Source organism: Sitophilus oryzae, unplaced genomic scaffold, assembly GCF_002938485.1.
Source record: "Sitophilus oryzae breed Bouriz unplaced genomic scaffold, Soryzae_2.0 scaffold_708_pilon_pilon, whole genome shotgun sequence".
NCBI lineage: Eukaryota > Metazoa > Arthropoda > Insecta > Coleoptera > Curculionidae > Sitophilus > Sitophilus oryzae.
The window spans coordinates 49451-61625 of NW_022147316.1; the positions used below are offsets into that span (position 1 = coordinate 49451).

The 12175-nt window shown below is 29.5% G+C and overlaps 2 protein-coding genes across 2 annotated transcripts in view; one reads left to right on the forward strand and one right to left on the reverse strand.

Moving 5' to 3' along the window:
* Positions 1–278: 278 nt before the first annotated feature.
* LOC115888305 (prenylated Rab acceptor protein 1) lies at positions 279–1321 on the reverse strand. The gene is made up of 4 exons (XM_030907988.1): positions 1043–1321; positions 776–985; positions 520–719; positions 279–460 (listed from the first exon to the last, which is right to left on the reverse strand). Exons 1-4 carry the CDS (start codon positions 1117–1119, stop codon positions 360–362), a joined length of 588 nt encoding a protein of 195 aa, XP_030763848.1. The 5' UTR covers positions 1120–1321; the 3' UTR covers positions 279–359.
* Positions 1322–2137: 816 nt separating this feature from the next.
* Positions 2138–12175, forward strand: part of LOC115888309 (splicing factor, suppressor of white-apricot homolog) — a 39281-nt gene continuing 29243 nt past the window's right edge. Inside the window, exons 1-5 of the mRNA XM_030907994.1 lie at positions 2138–2521; positions 2581–2756; positions 2888–3060; positions 6517–6730; positions 6854–6942. Coding sequence (XP_030763854.1) covers positions 2337–2521; positions 2581–2756; positions 2888–3060; positions 6517–6730; positions 6854–6942 — 837 coding nt within the window. The 5' untranslated portion in view covers positions 2138–2336. The remainder of the gene's footprint in view (positions 2522–2580; positions 2757–2887; positions 3061–6516; positions 6731–6853; positions 6943–12175) is intronic.

The following is a 12175-nucleotide window of genomic DNA, read 5'->3' on the forward strand; positions in this document are numbered from 1 at the left end:
TAGGTATATGTATTCTAAATGTAAAAATTTATCTATTTAAAATATACATATAATTAATCAGTTTAAAAGTAGTATCAAAATAAACTAGGTAAAGTATATATATATATATATATATATATATATATATATATATATATATATATATATATATATATATATATATATATATATATATATATATATATATATATATATGAAAAATTATATGGGAAATGTCATCGATCTTCATTTCATAGCCATCGCTGACGCCGTTTTTAGTCGATCATACCAAAGGATCATACAGTATATGTAAAATTATATTAAAGTTCAATATAAAATACTTCATATGTACAAAATTATAATTTTTTATAAAAACAATATTATACTTCTTCAAGCAAAGGAAATTCATCATCTGTTTTTGGAATCAGTGCTTCAACATTGTAAAAAGCAGCATGTAGAGTAATGATTACAATTGAAGCCCCTAAAATGCATTTTAATATTTAACTATATTATAGAATATCTTATAACTGTATAAAATACCTATAACCCAAAATATAGCACCATGAGCTCCTACTAAATAATATACTGGGAATGAAAATACAGCAAGTATAACATATTGATGAGCAAGTGGTATTTCCTTTCCATATAATACTAGCTTATTATGTAAATGTCTTTGATTTATTTTATACCCTGCATAAAATGTTCCTGCTAATGCTAACAAAATTAGAGGTGAAGTAACTCTAAAATCAATTTATTGTAATTGTGGTTGTTTCAATTTATTTCACTGCTCACTTACAGGCAGTACAGAATTAAACCAAGAAACACAAATAAGTAATTTGCTTGAAAATATTCTATATTACGTATAATTCTTTTACCAAGTCTAGGTACTGAAGGGGGAAAACGAAAATTTGATGATTGTAAGAAAACTAGCCAAGGTCTAACATTTTGCCTCTGTTGTTGAATCCATTCTTTGGGATCTGGAATTTCATTAGGGAATTGAAGAAAGCTAAAACATACACTTGCTAATAATAAAATTTAATTAAGAAAAAAGCATATTGGTAACCTGGGAAAAGTTCTAGGTTTCGTGGAGTTTATCGGAGGGTCCATTTCTCCGCTAACATCTACTGCTACTTCCGCCATAATAAAATTAAGCAAGTGAAAGTTGTAGTTTATATCTGCTTATTATTTTTACATGTATGTCTGAAAAATCACTCAAAGAAAAATTGAAAACATAAAAATGTTGATGTATTTTTGCTGTCAGTCATATTACGAATTCACAGTATTCGACATCTTTTGATTCTTTTGCTCATGACATCATGATCCATTCATGACCTTGGCTCATGACAGTTTTAAATTCCCCCAAAAACTATCCATAGACATAAAATACTCACACGCAGGGTTTGGAAGTAGTTAATTAAGACGTAATTTACCTGATTAACTACGTGTAGTTTTTCTTCAAAAACTACGCCTTTTCCCGTTCATTAACTACATGAAACTTTTATGAGGCCTATAATATTTTTAGTCATTCATGAATACAGTAATTTTTGAATTATTTTTTTTTAATTTTTTCTTTTCGTGGATTCCACATTTACTAAATTATGGTTTCTAAATTTTACAGAAAAACATGAAGAGCTTTACTCTATTCCCTAATACCCATCCTTTATATTATAATTATACATGATTAATACGGCGTCATATTATCTATTTTAATCTATGGATTCCGTTCAGCTGACTCATCAACAACAAACAACATTCAACCTCAGTTGTCAACAGGGTTCGGAAGTAGTTAATTAAGACGTAATTTACCTGATTAACTACGTGTAGTTTTTCTTCAAAAACTACGTCTCTTCCCGTTCATTAACTACATGAAAACTACGTTAATAAACTATGTATTGATATTATGAATAATTTTCATTTGTATGAGGTGTAATAGAGATAATATGATGTAAATATTATATTTAAAGCCATATTTCTTCTGTTTTCTTAAATACATTATGTGTTTTTAAGCTTCAACTTATTATAACCTCATCTCAAACTTTTGATATTTGAAAGTTACATACATAGGTTACATAAACTACATCCTCTACATAAACTACATTAACTACATGTAATGTAGTTTATGTAGTTTTTAAAACTAACATGTAGTTTTCCGAACCCTGGTTGTCAATGTCAATATTGTCATTCGATCTGTAAACATATGAACCGAACTTTCCCAAGACAAGAAATTTGTATAACTTTTGAAGTATTTTTGTATTCAGTTTCTCTGCCAGTTTTGGTATTTGGAGTGCTTTGTCATCGACTTCACTTAATAGAATAAGTTTGCCTTCAATCATAGACTTGAATGTTCTTGCCTCAAAATGGCACATTGGGGATCTTTAGATTCTGGAATTTTACGAAAAACGAAAACAGACAAAAATCTAGAAGACATACTGGTATTCGGATATTCGTGTAAAATCTTTCGGGACGATGAGAAAGCCTTATATATAGATCAAGGCAAACATCTTATTCCTTGGATGGGAGATGATAAATTAAAGATAGATAGGTATGATTTCCTATTTGTAATAGTTTCAGTAAAATCATTTTGAATATAAATTGTTTTAGATATGATTGCAGAGGAGCTTTATCTGATATTAAGCAATATGAGGCTAGCCGGGAAGGTTATGACGCAATGCGCTGGCTCGGTCTAAGTGACTCTGAAAGAAAACTGGAAGAGCTTTGTGATAATGAAAGATATTACTCTCTTGAAATAAATGAGGAAGAGGAAGAAATGTACAAAGGTACTTGTTCGATAAAATTGACAGCATAATTAAGTTTTTTTATTAAAATATATTTAGGAAAAATAGAATAAATATTTGTCCATTAAAACTGTATTAATTGCACCAATTTATTAATTTAATAAATATTTTAGAGGAAGAAGCTAAAAGAGTAAAAACCAATACTATTTCATTTAACTATGACACCCCACAATCTTCTCAAGAAGTTGAGACAAAGAGTGGAATTCCTACAGTACCAGAAAAGGAAGAAGAAGATGAACTTTATGTACCTTCACCTGTATTAGATGTGCCTGTAGATATAAGTATTGTAAGTCAACTATTTTAATTATACAGTGTGTTTCAAAAAACATTTGCCATCTCTTGTGGGGATTCCTTACGTACAAATAAGATTTGCCTTGTTTTGTAGCTGCAGGGTGTTAGTCTTAATATGTTTTCGATTTATTGTAATTCTCTTCCAACTACCTTTAGCGTTTCGAATGAAATTTTGAGGGTATAAGTTCCTATAAATGTGACATATTTTAAAGCTATAAAAGTGTCGACATATTCACCAGGGACGTGCATATTATGGGTTATCACTGGAATATTTTTCTAAAAAAAAAGAATGTACGCCACTGATTTTTTTTCTTGTTAGCGAAATAGTGTAAGCAGTTTAATGCTGATCGAAAGTTGTCTCTTGATATTTTGTCGTTTTCGGTCTCCTTGATGGGATAAATTCAATTTTATCAATTTGCCTTGATCCATCTAATAGCAACCTTTAAAAAAATTTAATATCATTAACTTGCGAAAGTATTAAATTATTATATTATATTGATTCCTCATCAAGAAATATGAAAAAAAATTCTATAAACATGGGTATGGAAATGCATAGTTTTAGACTTACAGGATGTTACAACTTTTTAAAATCAGGTTTTTTGTAATTATCTTAAATATCATTATTTTTTATTTGAAATTGTTGTAGGTTGGACTAATAGTAATAATAACTAATAGTAATAATATTTAATAATAAATTAGGTAAAATATATAATTATTAATTTAATTTTAATTTTATTAATTGTAATTAATAAAATTGCGTTTATCTCATCAAGGAGGCCGAATTCTACAAAATATCAAGAGATAACTTTTAATTGGCATTAAACGGCCTACACAAAGAAAAAAAGTCAGTAGCGCACATGTTTTTTTTTTTGAAAAATATTCCATTAATAACCCATATCACAACCCCCATATCCTTGTTTATATATTCTTAAAGTTGTTCAAACGACTAGACAAAATGTGCTGCCAACTCGAGGACAAATCGTGAACCTTTCGGGGCGGAGTCAAAAATATCGATTATTTTCGTTATTTTCCTCAGAGTAATGTAATAATATAGCCCGGGTTTCTACGAACTTTAATAGTGATCAGCTGATTAAGAAATTTAAACAAAACTTTTATTTTATTGGAAATTGTGGATTATTTTTGCCTGTTATTTTGAGAATTCTAAACCGTATTAACAAAGAAATTATTATTTTGATATGTTGGTACATTATTTATAATAATTTATGATAATGCTAATTGCTATTAATTAATATTTAAAAAAAGCTACATACCTATTTTAATTTGATTTAATGCAGGTTTATAAAAGAATCATTTCATTCTTAGATTATTTTATTCTAAATTGAGTGCTTTACGAATTTTACGATATTTTTTTTTGAAAACAAAACTTTTTACATTCTTGATGCCAACTAATTGGCATGGTATTATTGGTATGGAAATTAGCCAAGAAAGAAAAGGATTGGCTATAACTTGTAATTTTTCGAAAAAAACATATTATACCTACCTATATCGCTGAAAAGCTTAAAAAATGACGCTTTTTATGAAGTCATGGCCAACTATGGTTTCCATTTAAAAAAAACATAACGTTTGTGTCATATATGTCAAAAATGACAGGCTTTAGAAAAAAAAAACAGAAAACACAAACTCATTAGGTATGTGATTATCTACTTTATGTGAAAACTTTTTGTCTAAAATACCGTATGATCGAATAAAAACGGCGTCAGTGATGGCTATGAAATGACGATCGATGATATTTCCCATATAATTTTACATATAAAATGACAGCGATCTTCATTTCATAGACATCGTTGACGCCGTTTTTATTCGATCATACGGTAGATTATAATGGAATTAGAGACAAAAGTTTTAAAATAGCCAAAATTCGTTTTTTTCGAAATATCTAGTAAGCGTTGAACTTCTCCGAAAAATCCATAGACTTAAAATATTTTATTTTAAGTTTATGGAAAAATCCGAAAGGCGCATATTTATGACCCCACAAAACTGCAATTGTTTCCCCATTTAACCGACTCTCTATCTCCAGTCTCCAGTAGTTTCCGAGATACCCATAGAGAACATCGTAGGAAACTCACCCTGTGTAGTGTTTAGAAACTAACTATTATTATTATTTGACTAGATTAATTTGATTAATAAGACTCGATTAATTTAATTTAAAATAAATTTGATTAAATTTTTTTTTCGTATATTCTACTACCAAAAAACCAAAATTATATGATAATGCACTTTTCAACGAAGTTGAAGGAAGATATAGTGTATCTATCACAATACTTAATAGAATTACTACAATTAGAAGAAAAAATACCCAAATACCTTCACCTACTACTCATCTACAAAATAAACTAATATAATCTCTTATAAAAACACTACACAACTACTTCTTGTATTCTACACTGAAAAAATTATCAAACTTACTAATTAATCAAACAAAAAGAACTACTACTTAATTACAAAATAATAAACTATAAAAACACTACTAAACTATTTGTGGTATTCTACACTAAACATTATAATTAAACTTAATAAAATTAATCTAATTTTACACCACAACCACTACAAAGAAATAAGAACGTTTTTTATAACTAGAAGAAACAGAACTTCGATACGTGCGACCAGTATAATAGATCAAGCGGACAAAGAATATAAAATACTTTAAAAATGTGCATTCAGAAAGAAAAAATATCTCGAAAATTATCTAAACAAACATTTTTTTTCTTATCAGTGAAAAGCATCGGCTTCGTCGGCCTTGCGGAATTTGTCGGGTTTTTATAATGGTCGAATTGTATAATTACCAGCTTTTATAGCATATCTAATAGATAAAAACTACCTGGTCGATTAGTAACCAATTGGCACAGTCCGAAAATTATCGAGTTTTATTTTCTCTGTTTTTATTGGTCGCTTCAAAATTCAGAGTAACAAAAAATATTTTTCTGTAGTAAAAGACCGTGAAATACGCCCCGCCATCTGGTGCTTTACATCCATAAACGTCTTAGGTTGAGCTACTTTAAAAATCCATATACAAGGCCCATATGCACGTCGCTGATGAATTTATCGACACAGCATTAAAATATGTAGAACTTATAGTAACTTTTACCCTCAAAATTTCATTTGAATCACTAAAAGTACTTGGAAGAAAATTATAATAAATCGAAAAATTATTAAGACTTCAACACCCTGTAGCTACGAAACAAAGCAGAATCGGACCTATGTTGATATGAGAAATAAATCTTATTTTTACTTGAGGAATCCCTCTCCGAGAGATGGCACACGTTTTTGAAACACCCTGTATATTTTAAATCTTGAAATTTAGGGACATTTCAGAATAATATATTGTGTTATATTGCAAATTAATCTAATATTAGATGTAAAAGTTCTAGAATTAATTTGAAAAATTATTTGAAAAGTAACTTCTTGCTTTAATGTCTGTTCTTTTCTTAAGCCTAAAACTGTAAAGGAGTATGTTCGTATAGAAAAAACAGCTCTGTTTGTCTGCCGCCAAGGACTTCAAATGGAAATTCTTATCAAGGCTAAGCAGTCGGATAATCCTCAGTTCAGTTTTTTGATGGTGAATGATCCATTATATAAATTTTACAGACACGTTTTGTCCGCTTTTAAGAATGGAAGATATCAACCACAAAATGAAATAAAAACAAGTAAGATTTGATCATCATTTAGTTCAAAATAGTATTTATATTCCATAGCGATAAATCTCTGTTTATATCTGTTAAATAATTAATTTATATCTGTAATATTTTTTACAGTAATTATTGTTTTAGGTGAACAACAGTCCTCCACTGAGAATGAAGAAACCGATCAAAGTTCCCACTATTTGCATCCTAGCCTTATGATGGGTAGTGTCAAAGCGGTAAGTTTCTCTTAAATATATCATATTAAAAACTAACTTAGATATAATTATTTGACTTATAGTATCTATAATAATTAGGTAAATATATTACACACTAAAACTAGCGTGAATCTCCCTTGGACTGTATTAGCACTTACAAGTTACAATATTTCAAATATTGACCTATTAGTAAGTAGTACCATAATCAACAGATTAGACACCGAATGTAATTTATAAAATTTAAAAACTATAAAAGTATACCGGGTGCGTCTCAAAAGTGGCTCACCGCCTATAACTTTTTTATTTTTTCATATAAAAAACGAGATTTGGTATGTTAGTATATGACATAAATTAGGATTGATTGACGTATTCAATTATTTTTGGTCACTTCCTGTTTCACCGGAAATGACTACAGCTTTTGATTTTTAAATGGCACCCTCGGTATTTTATTACTTTATTAGATAGAAAATGGCATTCTGAATAGAATGACATATCATATGTCAACTTTTTTTTTTAGCTTAATAAAAAATTGTATTTTAAAATTCAATCTAGAGTGCCATGGCTATGTTAAAAACACTAATTCTTAATCAAGGGGCCTTGGAAAAATAGATTTGATCGTCTAATGGTTTTAGAGTCTTGTCTGGGCCAGTTAGAAAATGCTCAAATCGTATTTTAATCATACCTCATTATTTTCAAATGGAATGAGGGTGGCTCATTAGCATATTTGGAAAAAGCATTTTTTTTACGAATAATTTGATACCACACACTGGGTATTTCGAGTCAAATTTTCGTTCCGAACCGAAAGTTATAACTCCAAGCAAACCGTATGCGAAAATGTCAAAAGTTGCCATATGATATGTCATTCTATTCAGAGTGTTATTTTCTAACGAATAAAGCAAAAAAATACCGAGCGTGCCATTAAAAACCAAAAGTTGTAGTCGTTTCCGGCGAAACAGAAAGTGACCGAAAACAATTGAATACGTCAATCGATTCTAATTTATGTCATTTACTAACATACTAAATCTCGTTTTTTTACCTAAAGAAATAAAAAAGTTATAGGGGTGAGCTACTTTTGAGACGCGCCCGGTATATATAAACTATAAGTTGATTTTAAGAAAGCACTTATATTAGTGAAGATAATTGTTTTTTATGACTATCATCACTAGTAGTTATTATTTCATCTTATTTTTTTAATAACACTATAAATGTTTTACAAAAAGTAAAAAAAAACGATATTTGTCACTAATTTTCGGTTTTATAATTATTACTTTCAGCTGCATCAGCATATTAAAAAGTGGCATATGCTAAGGAATATGGAAGGATTCCAAGGTCAATTCTGAACTTATTAATTTATTTATTCAATTGAAAATAGGAGTAATTATATATACATCATGCACAACATGACACATAAATTGAAAATTGAAATTTAAAATATCACAAATATAGGTAAACCGGTTGAGCCTCAAGAGTGGCTCACCCCTATAGTTTTTTATTTTTTCAGATAAAAAACGCGATTTGGTATGTTAGTATATGACATAAATTAGGATTGATTGACATATTCAATTGTACGCAGAAAGAAAAAATCGTGGGTGTTTGGGAAGGCTCGAAAGGAAACAATGTTTTTGCGACGTTTCGCGACTTTATTGTCGCTTCTGCAGGCACTATAGGAGAAGCAGTTTTTTAAAAAATATCAAAATAAAATTAACTGGCCACTTAACCAAAACACATTAATCCATATTTTGCCTAAAAACATTCATGGCGATTCCAACCGCCAACACTAAGCCACATACGGAAGAAAGAACAAAAACTTAAGGGTATTTTTTGCCCGACGTACACCGATGCTCGGTTTGTGTCGTACTGACACCAGTTGAATTAATTTCGGTACCAAAAAAGGATTAATTTTTTGTTTCCTTTATCATTAATTTCTTTCCCCGTGTTTCTGGTGCTCTTAAGAGCCCCAGTCAATTTCTTATGTTCAGGTTGGGTGGCATCGCCATAAACAAACAAATGGAATCATTAAAGTGGGCCTGATAGGAATTAAAATTAAATAATTTTTTGAAATTATTTGTCAACAAATAAAAGATAAAAGAATTAAAAAAAAAGTATTAGAAATTAAAGAAACATATAAAAGAAAAAAAAAAGTTGCGTTTGGTTGAGATCGAATTAAAAACTATAAAAATAATACATTGAGTACACAAGTATAAACAAAAATAATTAACAGGTGTAGACAACACATCCACAAAAATTGAATTTAGCAATATCAATACTGGCAATATTGCCATAACAATAACTCTGTACAGAAAAAAAAAACACACATTCGCGACGGAAAAAGTAAGAGAGCTTTAAAGAAAGACACACAAAATATTCACACCCGAAAGCACCCCCAATACACCAAAAAGCCGTGTATGGTTAAACCTTTCTTTTTTCATTAATTTTTCTGTACTTATTTAAAATGTTGCTATATATTACACTAAGACCTTTGGTATCAGACCTCATGTTGACCGTTTTGTTCAAATTAATATGAATTATTTCGCCTAGATTACGTTTGTACCAAACCAAACCATAACATCATCAAAATTAAATTCATGTCCGGTGTCAAAATGGTGTGAGGCTAAAGCAGTTTTATCCTTTTTAGATTTGTTCCGAGTATTGCAATCATTTCTATGTTGATTAATCCTATTACCTAAATATTGCTTAGTCTGACCTATGTAACAACTGCCGCAAGAACAAGGAATGCTGTAAATTAAGTTGGATTGTTTTAGCAACGGAGTTGGATCTTTGATCTTAGTATACAAGAACGATGTCGTTTTTGAATTATAAAGTGCTAAATTAGTGTTAGTGTTCATAAAGCATCGATTGATTTTATGTAAAAGGTTATCAATAAAAGGAAATCTGACATATTTAGTTCCAGGTTCAACTAACGAGGTACCCAGTTTTTTAGATTTGTTCCTGTTAATACATCATTTTTTTTAATTCTTTTATCTTTTATTTGTTGACAAATAATTTCAAAAATTTATTTAATTTTAATTCCTATCAGGCCCACTTTAATGATTCCATTTGTTTATGGCGATGCCGACCAGCCTGAACATAAGAAATTGACTGGGGCTCTTAAGAGCCCCAGAAACACGGGGAAAAAAATTAATGATAAAGGAAACAAAAAATAAATCCTTTTTTGGTACCGAAATTAATTCAACTGGTGTCAGTACGACACAAACCGAGCATCGGTGTACGTCGGGCAAAAAATACCCATTTTTACCCAAGTTTTTGTTCTTTCTTCCGTATGTGGCTTAGTGTTGGCGGTTGGAATTGCCATGAATTTTTTTAGGCAAAATATGCATTAATGTGTTTTGGGTAAGTGGCCAGTTAATTTTATTTTGATATTTTTTAAAAAATTGCTTCTACTATAGTGCCTGAAGAAGCGACAATAAAGTCGCGAAACGTCGCAAAAACATTGTTTCCTTTCGAGCCTTCCCAAACACCCACGATTTTTTTCTTTCTGCGTATTAATTATTACTGGGAACTAACAATAATCATAATATTCAGTTGTTTTTGGTCACATCCCGATTCACTGGAAATGACTACAACTTTTGATTTTTAAATAGCATCCTCGGTATATTTTTACTTTATTCCATAGAAAAAGACATTCTGAGTATAATGACGTATCATATGTCAACTTTTCGCTTTTTTCATTTTGACTTAAAAAAATCGTATTTTAAATTTCAATCTACAGTGCCATGGCTGTGTTAAAAACACTAATTTTTAATAAAGGTGCCTTGGAAAAAATAGATTTGATTGTCAAATGTTTTTCGTGTCTTCTCCTGGCCGGTTAAAAGATGCCCAAATCGTGTTTTTAATATTATCTGAATTTTTTCAAATGAAACAAAGGTGGTTCATTAGCATATTTGTGAAAAGGATTTTTCTACGAATAATTTGGTCCCACACACTTGGTATTTCGAGTCAAATCCTCGTTATGAACAGCATGGTACAATTTCAAATAAACCCTATGCGAAAATGTCAAAAGTTGACATATGATATGTCATTCTATTCACAGTGTCATTTAAAAATCAAAACTTGTGGTCATTTCCGGTGAAACAGGAAGTGACCAAAAACAATTGAATACGTCAATCAATCCTAATTTATGTACTATTATAACAAATCTCGTTTTTTTATCTGAAAAAATAAAAATGTTATAGGGGTGAGCCACTTTTGAGACGCACCCGCTATATTTTCTGTCTCTAATGCCTGAATATAAAAATATTAAATTTGACTTGTTCCTCAATATTGTTGTTCTATAGTTTATTATTTATTAATAAACATTTACCGGGTACAGTAGGTTGAAATTAAGTATTTTTTACTTATTTCTATAATTATTTACTTCTTCAAATCTTATAAATTACATACTGTGTTACATTTGCGCTTTTCTGGAGTGTTTTCTATATCTTTATTTAAATTTCAGAATTTTTTCCTTTGCAAAATTATTATAATAATATTATATTTTATGTTACAGGTGTGCTTTTTTCTGAGTTAGAAAGTTTTCTATTAGGAGCTGATTGATTTCATCCCACCAGGAGACAACAGAAATACACTGTGATAAAATTTATCATAGTGTACGTGAATTTACTAAATATATGAAATTAAACAGCAGCTTTTATTGATTAATTATATTATTTTTTTGAATTAGAACTTATACAAGTTTTGATATCAGTAATTGATAAAAAACTGCTATAAGTTCTATTATAATCCTGATTATACAGGTTGGTCTGAACTGTATTCCGGAAACTTCGGCAGCATATTCTACAGATAAAAATAAGTAAAAAAGTTCATATAAATGTATGTCCAGAAATGTTTAGTTTCGAAGATACAGGGTGTAAATCATTTTTATTTCGATTTTTTGCAAATAATTTCTGAAGTTACGTCAATATTTGGATGAAAATTGGTGTCTGGGAGTTTTTTGACATGAAAATTTTGATTTTGATGTCAATATGACTCCTACTTGTAGAGGGCGCCATCTACATATTTTTTAACCGGTTTGAAGAGTAATAACTTTTCGTACGTACCTGTATAAAACTCCTGATTAAAAAATTATATATTTACTAAGTTTTTTACGTAAAAAGGGTCTCTTGGTAAAAATCGCTACGAGTAATGGTCCTCGAGATATTTGGAATCGAAATTATCAATACCTGTCATCATTAACATAAATTAAACATGTTGACTAAATAGTTATTACACTGAAATCATAAATTTGAAATGTAAT

Excerpts from the sequence above, each read along its gene's own strand:
- LOC115888305 (XM_030907988.1), bottom strand. The coding sequence starts at position 1,119 with ATGGCGGAAGTAGCAGTAGATGTTAGCGGAGAAATGGACCCTCCGATA. Across the intron at positions 720-775 it reads GGTTTAATTCTGTACTGCCT|AGTTACTTCACCTCTAATTT; the intron begins GTAAGTGAGCAG and ends AATTGATTTTAG. Across the intron at positions 461-519 it reads TGCTATATTTTGGGTTATAG|GGGCTTCAATTGTAATCATT; the intron begins GTATTTTATACA and ends AATGCATTTTAG.